Raw genomic sequence first — 16,128 nt, forward strand, 5'->3', positions numbered from 1 at the left:
TTTTCTCGTTAGTAAATGGGAAAAGTCGGCCCGCCGAGTTCCTCGGCGGCTTCCACACTGAACTCGACGAGGAACTCGATGTGTTTGGCACGTCGAGTTCCTCGGTCGTGTGTACGGGGCCTTAAATATGAGATCTGGAGTAAAAAAAAAAAATGATCTCATATTTAGACTAAAATGCAAAAAAACAAAAAACAAATTGTCATTTGAAAAAATGACAACAGGAAAATATATGTTTAACCACTTGCTGCCCGCCAATGACAAATTGACGTCGGCAAAGTGGTTGTAGAATCCTGACTGGACGTCATATGATCGTCTGACACCCCGCAACACCGATCTCGGTAAAGAGTCTCTCACGGAGACTCTTTACCATGTGATCAGCCGTGTCCAACCACGGCTGATCACGGTGTAAACAGGAAGAGCCGTTGATGGCTCTTCCTCACTCGCGTCTGACAGACGCGAGTAGAGGAGAGCCGATCGGCGGCTCTCCTGACAGGGGGGGTCACGCTGATTGTTTATCAGCGCAGCCCCCCCTCGGATCACCACATGGACCACCAGGGAAGCCCACCCTGGACCACCATGGAAGGGCAGGAAAAAAAAAAGGGGCTAAATAAAAGTATGGAAAAAAATAAAAAAGTCTGAAAAAAAAGTATGGAAAAAAATAAAGATGCCAATCAGTGCCCACAAATGGGCACTGACTGGCAACATAAGCAAATCAGTTCCTCCCCACAGTGTCCATCAGTGCCGCCCCACAGTATCCATCAGTGCCACCCCACAGTGTCCATCAGTGCCACCCCACAATGTCCATCAGTGCCACCCCACAGTGCCCATCTGTGCCACCCCACAGTGCCTATATGTGCCACCCATAAGTGCCGCCCATGAGTGCCCATCTGTGCTGCCTATGAGTGCCCAGTGCCGCCCATGAGTGCCCATCAGTGCCGCCCATGAGTGCCCATGAGTGCCCATCAGTGCCGCCCATGAGTGCCCATCAGTGCCGCCTATGTGTGCCCATCAGTGCCACCTATGTGTGCCCATCAGTGCCGCCTATGAGTGCCCATCAGTGCCGCATACCAGCGCCGCCAATCAGTGCCACCTCATCTGTGCCCGTCAGTACTACCTCACCGATGTCCATCAGTGCCATCTCATCTGTGCCCATCAGTGCCGCCATATCAGTGCCCGTAATTGAAAGACAAAACTTACTTATTTACAAAAAAATTACAGAAAAAAATAAAAACTAAATTTTTTTTCAAAATTTCCAGTCTTTTTTTAGTTGTTGCGCAAAAAAAAATCGCAGAGGTGATCAAATACCACCAAAAGAAAGCTCTATTTGTGGGAAAAAAAGGATGACAATTTTGTTTGGGTACAGTGTAGCATGACCGCGCAATTGCCATTCAAAGTGCGACAGTGCTGAAAGCTGAAAATTGGCTTGGGCGGGAAGGTGTGTGAGTGCCATGTATGGAAGTGGTTAACAAGCATGGGCGGAAGTGAAGTTTTGACGTCAGCTTCCACCCTGCTATGCCATGGAGATGGGTGGGGGCCATCTTGCCCTCACTCATATCCCAGCCAGTCCGGAGGAAGGACCCGATCGCCTCCGGTAAGCAGCGGAGGGCGCGGGAGAGCGGTGGGAGGGGGGGCCCTTTCCCGCTGCCGATAACGGTGATCTCATGGCGAATCACTTCCTGTTCTTATGTCTGTAACTCCACACAGTAGTGCGAGGCTTTCACCCTGGTGTGGAGAAATCCTCTTGAGGGGTGAGGGGGCGAGCAGGAGGGTCAGGACGCTCTCTACTTTGCAGATAGAGAAAGGAGCTGTGTGTTAATGGGCGTCCTGACACTCCTGCTCGCCCCCTCAAGAGGCTTTCTCCACACCAGGGTGAAAGCCTCGCACTACTGTGTGTAGTTACAGACATAAGAACAGGAAGTGAGGATTTCTCAGAAGAAATAAGGACATTTAAAAGCAAAATCGAAGGATGAGGTAAGTGAAGGAGGACTGCACTAAGGTAAAGGAAACTATTTAGGGAAACATTTTTTTACCTTTACATCCCCTTGTAAAGGACAAGCAGCCAAATCTCCCAATATGCCCACCCAACACTGTGCCTAGGAATTTGCCTATTCTGCCTCTCCCATTGTCCTAGGACTGTGGTCTGCTATTCCTCCTATGTATTTGCACATCAAAGGTTACCTGCACAAAGGAACACATGTCCATTCCCTGAATGCATCTGTGTGCAACCAGGGTTGGACATTTGTCCATAACTGTGGATAACCACTTTATGTCTGGATACATGAAGACAGCTGAAACTTCTTTCAGCCCATTATTGCTTTGTATAGGCTAGACAGCCTCAGCTGTCCACAAGTACCTGTCAGCCAAGCTGCAGCAATACACTATTGCCTGCTGCTGTTCCTGCCTGTCTGTGCCTATTTTCCACCTGTTGTCCACGTGCCCTGACTTGCATTTCATTAGACTTAAAACAGGTTGTTTGTCTGTAGGGACATACGTTTCTGAATTGGCGTATCTAGCTCATTTGCATATTCCTCGCGTAACTATACAGAAGCGCCACCTAGCGGCCAGCGTGATTTTGCAGCCTAAGATACGACGGTGTAAGACACTAATGCCCCGTACACACCATCACTTTATGTGATGAAAAAAAACAACATTTTCTGTGAAGTAAAAAATGACGTTTTTGAAACTTCAATTTTCAAAGACGAAGTTGCCTACACACCATCGTTTTTCTCACAATGTTCTAGCGAAGCGAGGTTACGTTCCACCACGTTTTTCCATTGAAGCTTGCTTCATAAGTAGCTTCTGGGCATGCGCGGGTGAAAAAACGTCGTTTTAAACGACGTTTTTTACTACACACGGTCAATTTCTGTGAAGTTAAAGTTGACGTTTTGAAAAACGACACATAAAATTGAAGCATGCTTCAATTTTTTTTTGTCGTTTTTCAGAAGACATAAAACAACGTTTTCCCCCACACACGGTCAATTAAAGTGACGTTTTTAAAAACGTCATTTTTTTTCATCACATAAAGTGATGGTGTGTACGCGGCATTACACCAGTCGGATCTCAGGGATATCTATGCGTAACTGATTCTCTGAATCAGGCGCATAGATACGACCTCCCGCACTCAGAGATATGACGGCGTATCAGGAGATACGCCGCCGTATCTTGTATCTGAATCTGGCACAGAGTCTGCAAGGTAGACAGACAGAATAGTGTAATGATTCTGTTAAAAAACAAGTAAATACCCATTAAATTCCTCCATCTATATCACCTCTGGCGTTCTAGTTTCTGTTCTCTCATTCACTTCCTGGTTTGCGGCGCTCGTTCATGTAAGAACTACATTTCCCACTATGCATTACGGCATGCCCAGTAATTCACACCTCCTTGAAGTCTCTAACACGTAGAGAGCATCCTGCCACACAGATGTAGTTCCCAGGAGGGGGCGAGCACGTCACTGACCACCGCAGTAAAGCCTCCCTTCACGGTGGTCAGTAACAATCAGACAAGCAGGAAGTGAACAGAGAAGAAATAGAGCAACTTCTGAGCAAAAACGAACAATGAGGAAGTGAAAAAAGGAATGTCTGCAGGTAAAGGATGCTTATTATGAAAAAAAAAATCATTTACAACCCCTTTAACTTTAGATTGACATCTATATCTTCCGTCCCCTTTCCCCAAAATGTGATATAACAACAGGGAAATTATAACCACAAATACCCCATACAGCTCCCCAAGCAATGGCGGTGCCATTTCTAGATTGTTACTCCATTGATAACAACCCTTAAAGTGTTTGTTACTCCAACATTTCACATTCCTGATACTACACATTCTTGTAGTTGAACTTTCTGTTTGATCGAGATTGTTGCTCAGAATTTAAGCTATTTCTGGTGGCGTACTCTACGCCTCTTTTTGTTTTGGATTCAGAATAGAGAAATGCATTTTAGAAATGATAATACGAAGCACAATATACAGAATATGTGTAACACAAGGCACCCTGCAGCAATCATACAGCGAAGTAAAAGCTGACTGGTTTATCTGGGTTACTATATTTTTCATATAATTTTTGTTCTTTGCCTTGCTTTGCTGTATTTTACAAAGTCAATTGCAATTTTGTTTTTATTGCACAGACTTACCATGGCTATTTAGAAAATAATAAGTACTCTAGGGTACAAAACTTTGATATTTGAGTTTATTTTATTCCTTGTATTCTCCCTGAAGCTGAGATTTATTTGAAACACAATCAAGAACACTATGATTATAATAGTTATCTTCATAATATATTTAATATTCTATGTTGCATTTTTTTACAGCGTGTTTACTTGTTTTACTTTTTTTTTTCAATTCAGTACTGTTCCTTTTTTCCAGACACTTTCACATTTAGGCGGCCTTCAAAGGCTGCATCTGTATTATCTCTCTGCCAAAGGCTATATGTTTGATAGATGAGGAAGATTTTTAAGCTCAGCTTGATTTGATCAGTATGCAACTCCTCTTGGCATTTGATATTGTACTATAATATAAAAGCAATATGAAAGCAATATTTTATCTAAAATATTGTTTGTCATGTATGATGCCATTTCTTATTATTAAATTATATAATTGAATTAAACTGAAGCCATGGGTTATTATGTTAGTGGCTAAATTCCATTAATTTTTGCAATACCATTTTACAGCATATTACATGAAATACTATATTGTTTTCTACTTTTAGATTACTCCTTTAACCATCTGCCAATGGTTTTATTTTTATTTTGATAATTGTTCACACTGTATGACAGTCAGAGCAGTATATTCAACTATTGCTCAAATATACTGTAAAAGGCAAAAAAAAACTGTCATTTTTGAGTATGTATTTACCTATGTTTATTTTTGACATTAAAAGATTATTGTATGTCAAACTGGCATAATCAGAAACAGTCACTTTTGCCTATAACTACATTTTATTTCAATGTATATATATTACTTTATTTAAAGGGTAACTCCACTTTTGTGGGGAAAAAAATAGCAAATAAAAAAATAATAATATAGTATATACAATTGCGGCTCAAGTCATATTGTAATTGAATGTTATTTAAAATGACCTTTCCTTTTCAATCTGCAGCTCTGTAATTTTCTGTAAAATGCAATGCAATATGGAAACCTAGAGCTGTTCTGTACACAGAATGTGTACAAAACTCCCCCCCAATTTAATTTTTTGCTTGTTTGATTGGCTCAATGATTTTCCCAGAAGTCTACACTAAGCTACAAGTCAGATGTCAGGTATCCTCTGCAACAAAAATGTCATTTTTGGTGAGATACCCCCATTAGGAAATCATGTCTAAAGGGATGCAGACCCTGCAAATTTCCTCATTAGAGCCCTTCAGGTGCAGCAGCTGATTCATAAATATGAAACGGCTCCCAAGGACACAGACAAGCACACAGGGATTTTTCTTCAGAATAACAAAAGGTAGGAATCTGAAACAAAGGTTGTTATAATCCGTGCAATGTCCCAGAGGGGATTTTTTTTTCTCTCAACAAAAGTGAAATTACTCTTTTCATTGCAGCAGGGTAAAATCAAGTACCTGTATGATTTTGTTTCAAATGCGGCCGGAGCCCTGCTCCTGCTATGATTGGACACAGCCGGAGCCAATCAGTGAGTCCAGTGGACCCGATGTCCACTGGAAACCCCGCAATTGTTTGGAGAGAGGCAGAATGACGGTCTGCCTATGTAAACAAGGCAGATCGCCATTCTGCTAGTAAGGAAGATGGAGATCTAAGCAGAAACACGGATCTCTGTTTTTCTACAGTGCAACCACCCCCACAAAGTTAGCAAGCACTCCCAGGGAACACAGTTAACCCTTTGATAGCCCCCCAATGTTAACCCCTTCCCTGCTGGTGTCATTAGTGTAGTGACAATGCATTTTATTAGCACTGATCACTGTATAAGTGTCACTGGTCCCCAAAAAGTGTCACTTAGTGTCAGATTTGTCTGCTGCAATGTCGCAGCCCTGCTAAAAATCACTGATTGCTGTCATTACTAGTAAACAATTTAATAAATAAAAAGTCCATAAATCTATCCCATAGTGTCATAAACCAGGTGTGACCAGACTGTGTGGATTGCAAAGAGGAAACCAAAACGCATGTACTGTAAAGTGAATAATATAAAGCTTATTAAAGATAAGTGGTAATAAGGAAACACCCAAATACAAATAGTGCTCAACCAACCAACAGAAACCCACAGACAACAGATAACTATATACAGCCAAAGGGAAGTTTCCAAGATCATACACATTAGCCAGGCCAGGGTCATACACAGAAGATCAGCAAATAACAAAGTGCAATTCCAGAATCAAAAATGTTAGCCAGGCCAGGGTCATCAATGGGAGATCAGCAGATGGGGTAAGGAACAACAGGACAGGGAGAGGATGGATGGATCAGACTTCAGGGCAGGGATACAAGGTAATAGGTGGGACCGGATGGGGATCAGGACAGGGAGACAGTATCAGGTGATCAGGTACAAAGGTAACAGGTACAGGTTCAGGTTCAGAGTACATGAACAGGATCAGATAGCAGGTCAGGGCACAAGGACAATACCAAGACGATGAGAGCAATCATAAGCCGGGTATTTATGTGAATGCCTGTAATTGGCCTCAAGTAACACCTGAGTGCAGGAGGTACTGTCTGCTCCACACTGCCGAGATACATCCGCTGGTGGACAGTGCCACCAGCAGGTGAGTCCTCTCACTACAGGTCCCGAGTGTTGGAAGACACCCACTGGTGAACACTGGTACTGTGAACCCTTTCCTGACCCATAGTTTGTAGCTGATATAACTTTTGAGCAAACCAATCAATACATGCTTATTGGAATTTTTTGACCAAAAATATGCAGCAGAATACATATTTGCCTAAATGTACATCTTTTTATTGGATATGTTTTATAGCAGAAAGTAAAAGTATTTTTTTTTTGTTAATAGCGCAAAAAATAAAAACCGCAGAGGTGATCAAATACCACCAAAAGAAACCTCTATTTGTGGGAAAAAAAGGAAATCATTTTTTTTTAGTAAAGTGTCTCACGACCACACAATTGTCAGTTAAAGCAACAGAGTGCAGTATAACAAAAAATGGCCTGGTCAGGAAGGGGATAAAACCTACCGGAGCTAAAGTGGTTAAAATTGAACTCTAACTGAATTTACTGCAATACTCAACTTACATTAGGAGATGTAAAAGTACATTAGGAGATGTCCCAACAGTAATTCCTTTCCACCAATAAACAATGGCAGTCTTCCAGGTTGATTGATGGCGAGCATTCTTGTATCCATTTCCTCTAAGCCCAGGATTAAATGGTATTGCCCCTGGCTTGGGCTCATAATGCTACTTCACTGAATGGCACTCACAGATCATTACATGTTTGCCCACTGCCACCCCCACAAGAGTATAGAACGAACCCAAAACATCACCATAGACCCTTGTGAAAAGGTCCATAAGACCCTTGTGAAAAGGGTGATGTGGTTTTGAAATAACTATAAGTCTGTGTGTGGCCAATGTTGGGATTAATGAATAATTTGCATGATCATGTATAATGCCCTTTGTTGCGTGTGCAACAGTATGATCATTGCTTGTTCTCAATTTTTTTAGAATTTGTACTCTAAAGTTCATTATCACCAGAGCCTGGATTAAATTGGTAGTCCAACAGTGAGACAATCTCAAAGAACACCTTGATTTTAGCCTGTAAAAGAAAACTGCTTGGAAATATAGAGAGCTAAAAGTATATAATTGCTAAACATATATATAGAGAGCTATATATAGACAAAAAAATCTATCTATCTATCTATCTATCTATCTATCTATCTATCTATCTATCGCATTGTGCAAAAGTTTTAGGCAGGTGTAAAGAAATTCTGTAAAGTATGAATGCATTCATAAGTATATATTTTAATTGTATATTTTTATCAATTTACAAAATGCAAAGTGAGCGAACAAAAGAAAGTGATTATGCATTGGCTCCAATTCTTCTAGGTACACTTGCACACAGTTTTTGAAGGAACTCAGCAGGTAGGTTGTTCCAAACATCTTGGAGAACAAACCACAAATCTACTGTGAATGTAGGCTGCCTCAAAACCTTCTGTCTCTTCATGTAATCCCAGACAGACTTAATGATGAAATATAGGCAGATAATTATCCACATGCCCTACCATCAGGGAGGCATGTGAATGGCCCTAAATCTTGACCTCACAATCTTAATGCATTTTAATAAATGGTTTCACAATGCAAAATTAAACCAGTTCAGTAATAAATATATGTTTTCTGACTTACAATTTGAACAAATCTTTACACAAGTAAAATTTTTTACAAAAAGTTTAAACTTCAAATGAATGTATTTTAACAGAAACAAACAAAAGTAAACGTTGCATCAACCTGATCAACACAAAAGCGCGTGGAAGCAATTGTCCAATACAAAGTTAGCTAAATGCATGTTAAATTCAACTATGAGCACATGGGGACTAATCAGACTGAACAAAACTATGTATAGTTATCTTTAGAGTATAATATCGTACTTTCATATTGACCAGCCAATATGAAATGCTATTTAATACAGAACGTGTTTCCATACCACTGTGTTTATGGTTGTATCCCTTATCTGGGCATCAATAGGGTATCTTGCATCCCAGATATTTGCTAGATTTACCTACCCCGACTCAACAAGAGTGTAAAGAATATCATCAATCCTTTGTTTCCTGTAGGAAAGGTGGGATTTTCATTGGTAAAATTATGATCTGTCCTAGAATACTTTATACATTTTGTACAGTTATTAGATCAGTGCGCTCTAACTTTCTCCTTAACTAGAGGCCATTCTTAAGCCTACTACACACTAGTAGTGTTTTCTTTGTTCAACCCAGCAGGGTTAGTACAATGATCTCCCCTGCTGTGCTATTGTGTTCTGACAGGGGGGCTCCCTCCCCTAAAACACTACAGTCAGTGCTCTCAGCCATTGGCTAAGAGCGCTGATTGGGAGCTGATCATGCAAACCTTTTTCAGTCGTGCCTCTTCTACAGAAGCCAGGCAAATGCTTCTGTCAGACCTATTGCAGTACACACGGGCCAAAATGTCGGCCGGATTCTATTGAACTGGCCGATGCCATCCCACATTTAATCATTTTTTCTGGCAAGGCACGAGGCCTAGGGTAAATAAACATCTTATGTTTCACTACACAAGTTGTGGTAGTATGGGAGCTCTGAACAACTCAAATTATTACAAAACTGTGATATTAGATCAACCACAAATCTGGTGGAACCTAGAGTGTACAAAAAATGGGTCTTGAAAGTGAATGTGATATGATTAGATGTTGCCTTTCTTCTGGAACTTCCATGTTCAAACCCAAAATTAAGCTGCCCATCCAATTATTGTCAATTAAAATTTCTTTGGAAACATTGCAGTTCTTCCACCAGAGGGGACAACCATCTTTAAGATCTATACTTGATCTTTCACTCTTGTTTTTTTCTGCTCTCATAATTGGTGTTAACCTAGTTAATTAGTAGACAGCTGGGGGTGACCAAAGTTTGGGACTTGTTCCAGGGGGATGTACACCACACATTTGATACTCTTTCTTAAAAGCACACTCTTCCACACTGAAGCCTCGTACACACGTAAACACATCGTTTTGCTCGTCAAGTTCCTTGTGAAGCCGCCGACAAATTTTCCCATTGCCGTCGAGGAAAAAGAAGACATGTTTTCTTTTTGGCCCGACGAGATCCTCGGCGGTTTCCTCGTTGAAAGGTGTACACACGACCGGTTTCCTCGACAAAAAAAAAAACCAGCAAGCTTCTTGCTGGTTTTTGCCAAGAAACTCGGCCGTGTGTACGAGGCCTGAGACTTCTTTAAGTAACTGCAAATCTGTCCCTCCTGCATCTTTCTTACTAATATCATTATGTATCTCAAGCATTTACTTATTTCAATCACCCCAACCCCATACTAAAGGATATATCTTATTTTTTTTCCATTCTCAGCACATTGTATTATCAAATTTGCTGAAGTGGGAAGAGGAACTGGACAGGATCTTCTTAAAGGCTTAATGGTTCACAGGCTGTCAGCAATCTAGACAGGTTTCACACTGTACCCTGCATTGGGAATTAACTCAGCAAATTAGGCTTAGACAGTATTACACTCTGTTCATAAAGGCTGGAATGACTCCCAGTAGCTTGAGAAAATGCTCAAGAAGTTGTGAGAGCCTGGACACCTCAATGCATGTGTAATAGACATAAAAAAGCATTTATTTTCCATTGCTGGTAATGCTGCCAGTGGTGTAAAAAGTTGTGCAACATAGGCAATAAGCACCATTGCAAAATTTCCCAAACATTAAGTTAGGGTTTCTGGGAAACCAATGGTGTTTAAATCCATCATAACCCACCTCTCTAAACAACAACTCAGTTTTTGTGGGGTTGAATCTGTGTTAAATGGTCCTAACATTAGATGTTAAATAAAATAAAAAGTATAAGTGCAGTGCTAAAATTGACGTGATATCAGATGCCTGATAACATAAGTATATCAAATTAAACCAGAAAATGTAAATAAAAACACCACATGTATGCACCGTAGTGAGATGTAAAAAAAATAATCAAGTGAAAAAATGCAAATATAATAGTCCTTTGATGAACAATTATAAATTCAATATCCTTCAAAGAATCTTGATGATATTATTCAAAGTCAAGTGACAATGTTCCATATAGTGAGTGAATAAACACAGTCTATTTGAAAATAGTCGAGAAAATTGACAGAAGATCCACCACCGTATGTCATAAGGCTTAACAAAAAGATTGAACCCAGATAAGCATACATTCACTAGGTCAATCAAGCTTGTATGGTCAATAGACCAAAAGAAAGGATGTCTCAACAGACACAGATTCCAGGAACTCGGCAGTGGAACTTCCAATGTTATTTTACAGGTTATAATGCTCAAAGAGATGGATGATATGGATATGGAAAAAGAGGAAGACAGGAGGGCACATAGCGTAATTCTGCAAGGTATCTCACAGCTATTTATTTAAAAAAAGGAGTAACACTCACATTTGAGGTGATATAAAAACGCGTTAAAGAATCGACAATAACAGTGGCATCAGTAGTCCATCCCGACGCATTTGTTCAATAGAACATCATCTGGGCTACTGAACCACTGTCGTTATTGCCCTTATATAAAATAAATGAAGAAGCCTCATAAACGAGCTGTGGCTCCAATGAAAGCTCTGCAGTAAATAATTGCTACTTCCAGGTTTTCCAAGATGGCGTATATGGCGTGCGGTTCAAGCCTCATTCTGAATGAGAGCCTGAAACTGGAAGTGCATATAGTGAATGCCTTAACATTAGTATGTATGAAATTATTTAGCATTCACATTTCTTACCTGATTTCTTGTTGGTCAGCTTTACTTCATAAATGGAACAGCAGTATTTAGACATATGGATAAAGATAGCTACAAAATGTATCCTATAATAGTATGAGCAATATTATATTTAAAGCATATTTTGAACATACCATCCCATCTGTCCATCATAGCAAATATTTTTTTCCCACCTTTAATTATTTATATGACTATTAATGGTATTTAATCTCAAAAAGTCTCAGGTTTAATACTTTTACAAAATTTCATATTTTTTTCCTGTTGGCTGAACTGCAGTGGTGTGCCTCAGTAAGTAACATATTATATACATTGCAAAGACAAGTGTAACCATAGGCCTCCAGTACACCACTCAGCGCCAAAAAGGGACGTAAATGGTTAAATTGCAGCACCAAAAAATGGGGACCCTGCGGTCTTTCAAAAATCAAAAGTAGATAAAAACACCACAGTTCTTTATAGCTCTAACAGCCACAAAGAAAGATAATGATACAGCAGCTGTTTAAAACAAACAAAATAAGGAACAATAATAAAAATAACTAAAAATCAGATACATCTGTCTCAGTCAGAGATTATAAACAGCACTAATGTTGAGTGACAGTATTAGGTGACCAACACCACCATAAAAGTTTTTGACAGAAAAAACACGCAGAGTGTTTCAGATAGTGTCCAAATGGAGATCCTGAAGTAATTTCAGTGTGCACCCTCCACCGAAATCCTTAGATCCACCACAAGTGAACACACTCCCCATAGGGGTTCAAACTCACCAAAACGAATAAATAAAAGGCCTTTCAGCTAAGCAGTATTCATCAAGGATGAAACAATGCAGGCTGCATCAGTCAAGGGGATGATTGCTAATGATGGGCCTCAGATAAAGTAAACAAACAGAGAAGAGCGCTCATAGCGTAATCTCGTTTATTAAAAGAAGAAACCCCTTCACCACCAGATCCCCTTATACATTAAACGTACATTGCAAATTCAAACATAAGCATGGAAGCATAAATGGCACTGCACCATAACCGCTGATCGGCGTGTCCTTAGGCTGGATGCCGAATGACTTCCTCCTTCCTGGTTCCGCTCAGTGGAGCGCACACATCATTTCCGGCGTGTCGTGTGGGTCACGTCCTTATGTGATTTGTCATTGGCTTACTACAACAGAGACGCCCTCTGTTAAAGTCAGCCAATGACGAAATGCGTAAGGACGTGACCCATACGACACGCCGGAAGTGACATGTGCGCTCCACTGTGCGGAACCAGGAAGGAGGAAGTCATTCGGCATCCAGCCTAAGATTCTATCGCGACACGCAGATCGGCGGTTACGTTGCAGTGCCATTTATGCTTCCATGCTTATGTTTGAATTTGCAATGTAAGTTTAATGTATAAGGGGATCTGGTGGTGAAGGGGTTTCTTCTTTTAATAAATGAGATTACGCTATGAGCGCTCTTCTCTGTTTTTTACTTTATCTGAGGCCCATCATTAGCAATCATCCCCTTGACTGATGCAGCCCGCATTGTTTCATACTTGACGAATACTGCTTTGCTGAAAGGCCTTTTATTTATTCGTTTTGGTGAGTTTAAACCCCTATGGGGAGTGTGTTCACTTGTGGTGGAGCTAAGGATTTCGGTGGAGGGTGGACACTGCTATTACTTCAGGATCTCCATTTGGACACTATCTGAAACACTCTGCATGGTTTTTCTGTCAAAAACTTTTATGGTGGTGTTGGTCACCTAATACTGTCACTTAACTTTAGCGCTGTTTAAAATCTCTGACTGAGACAGATGTATCAGATTTTTAGTTATATTGATTATTGTTCCATATTATATACATTATTACCTAATTTCATTTGGGAAACATTGATTACACATCTACTGTATGTTTAAAAGTTAACAGAGCTATTTAGTCATGATGGTGCAAAGGAAAATCTCCAGATATCTTAACAAAACCAAAAAAAGCAAAACATCTAAAATACAAACTGACTGCAGTGTCAAACAGATCATAGTACACGTGAATTTACAAGCAAGCAGCATGAGACGCTCACAACTTACTGCAAACACAGCAAAAAATCTTGCACTTTGGAAGCTAGGCATACATAACAAATACATTGCATAAAATCTCTCAACCAGAGAATATTGGTTTGACACAGAGTGAATACTTACAGCTGGAGAATATGAGTGGGCAGGAATGCTCATCCATAGGAAAGTTGTGCAGCTGAAGTTGACATTCAGCATTGATGGTAAGCCTAGAATGAAATAAAGCATTACTTGAATACATTATAACCAGTGTGGAAATCTGTTATTTGCCATTACTTTGCAATGAACAAATACAATGAAATGACAATAATAAAAAAAAAAAAAAACATCATCATCATCGTCATCACCACAGTAAAACATTTAAGTGGCAAATAAGAAGCACAAAAACCCATCCTGGATTTTTATTGGACATGCAACATGATTCGCTAACAGGTGAAATGAGTTTGCATATCTTAGTCTTTTTTTTCACATACTGTTTTTTAAGCTGAATTGAAATTTCTAGCACTTAGATTTTTTGTTTTTTTGACAAGCAAAATTGATAGAAGAGAAATATGCTTGCATATTTACACAGGCTATGTGCAAATGCATATTTGGCAACTGGTGTTTATGTTTCTATTTAAAGAGATGTGTATCATAAGCAATTGCCTTGTTTTAAATAAAACACTGGCTTTATTTTTTTTATTTATATTTTGAGGCATCTACTGTAAGTGCTATGGATCTCCTTCAGCCTCTTTGCAACCACTTTCTGTCTTCATGTATTCTTTTCAGTGATGTCAGCATAGCATTTCTCAGAACAGGTATTCTGTGGCAACAGTGGACTAGACTTGAATAATATGTGTAAGATGACAATGCAAGAGCACAATTGGCAGACAGGGACAAAGTGTTGCCATCTCATAACAGGAAGTTCATGAACAAAGGCCTTGCTGTCAGAAATACCAAGCATTATTTTAAAGAAAATTGCTTATTTAAACATTTGACTTTTTAAATTTGCATTACATGTTAAAGCTTGTATGAGATTTTGGAGAAGGGGGAAAGGGTTGTCGGGGGCAACTCCAAAATGCTGCCCCACGACACCAATTGTGTTGAGGACTAACTCGGTACCCAAGGATTAGGGCAGGGGTATGCAATTAGCGGACCTCCAGCTGTTGCAAAGCTACAAGTCCCATCATGCTTCTGACTCTGGTGTCATGCTTGTGGCTGTCAGAGTCTTGCTATGCCTCATGGGAATTGTAGTTCTGCAACAGCTGGAGGTCCGCTAATTGCATATCCCCGGATTAGGGCAATATAATTATAAAAATATACATTTATTAAGACATGATTCCAATAAAAAACAGTAAAGTGGAGGTTCCATCAAAAAAACTATTTTGCTTTAAACTTTTGCTTACGACTAGAGTTGAGCGAACCCGAACTGTAAAGTTTGGGTTCGGTACGGACTTTGGGTTTTTCCCGAACCCGGACCCAAACCCGAATAATTGGAAAAAGTTTGGGTCCGGGATCGGAGTTCGGGGAAAAAAAATGCGCGGAGGTCCCCGCAAATTCAATAACCAGACCCTTTAGGTCTGGTATGGATATTAAGGGGAACCCCGCCGTCAATTAAAAAAAAATGACGTGCGGTTCCCCCTAAATATCCACAACCAGACCCTTCAGGTCTGGTATGGATATTAAGGGGAACCCCGCCGGTAATTTAAAAAAAAAATTACGTGCGGTTCCCCCTAAATATCCATAACCAGACCCGTTATCCGCGCACATTGACCTGGCCGGCCGCAGAAAAGAGGGGGGGGACAGAGTGCACCCCCCCTCTCCTGAACCACACCAGGCCACATGCCCTCAACATGGGGAGGATGTCCCCATGTTGATGGGGACAAGGGTCTCATCCCCACAACCCTTGCCTGGTGGTTGTGGGGGTATGCGGGCGGGAGGCTTATCAGAATCTGGAAGACCCCTTTAACAAAGGGGACCCCCAGATCCTGACCCCCCCCCTGTGTTAAATGGTAATGGCAACGTTGTCCCGATCCAGCGACGAGTGCGGGTGATCTCCAGTGATGAGAAGATCCAGCGACGGGTGATCTCCGCTCCAGCGATGAGAAGATCCATCCATCCGGAGCGCAGCATCACCGACCTCCTCTCATCGCTAGACACAGCCCAACGAATGATGCGCTGGAGCTGTGACATTACTTATATAGAGGAGGCAGGGCCACCCGTCACGTGACCCCGCACCCTCTGACGTACCCTTTGCTATGTCACTGGGGAAGCCCAGGAAGAGGGAAGACTCTGGGCTTTCCCAGTGACATAGCAGAGGGTACGTCAGAGGGTGCGGGGTCACGTGACGGGTGGCCCTGCCTCCTCTATATAAGTAATGTCACAGCTTCAGCACGTCATTCGCTGGGCTGTGTCCAGCGATGAGAGGAGGTCGGCGATGCTGCGCTCCGGATGGATGGATCTTCTCATCGCTGGAGCGGAGATCACCCATCGCTGGATCTTCTCATCGCTGGAGATCACCCGCACTCGTCGCTGGATCGGGACAACGTTGGAGCAGGAAGCCGGGAACGAGTGGATTATCACCGCTGGAGTTTTTTTCTTTTTTTTATTAATAAAGGACTTTATTCTATGGTGTGTGTGTTATTTTTTTTACAAGAATTTACACTTTATTCGTGAAATGGTAGGGGTACAGTGTACCCCATTACCATTTCACACAGGGGGGGGGGGGGTCAGGATCTGGGGGTCCCCTTTGTTAAAGGGGTCTT

The 16,128-nt window shown here is 41.1% G+C and overlaps 1 protein-coding gene across 1 annotated transcript in view; it reads right to left on the minus strand.

The window, feature by feature from the left end:
* The window catches only part of LOC120926418 (gamma-aminobutyric acid receptor subunit gamma-3), a 318,111-nt gene that overhangs the window by 270,012 nt on the left and 31,971 nt on the right, over window positions 1–16,128 (minus strand). Inside the window, exon 2 of the mRNA XM_040336316.1 lies at window positions 13,511–13,593. Coding sequence (XP_040192250.1) covers window positions 13,511–13,593 — 83 coding nt within the window. The remainder of the gene's footprint in view (window positions 1–13,510; window positions 13,594–16,128) is intronic.

The sequence above is a fragment of the Rana temporaria genome, chromosome 2 (genome assembly GCF_905171775.1).
Source record: "Rana temporaria chromosome 2, aRanTem1.1, whole genome shotgun sequence".
In the NCBI taxonomy this organism is placed as follows: domain Eukaryota; kingdom Metazoa; phylum Chordata; class Amphibia; order Anura; family Ranidae; genus Rana; species Rana temporaria.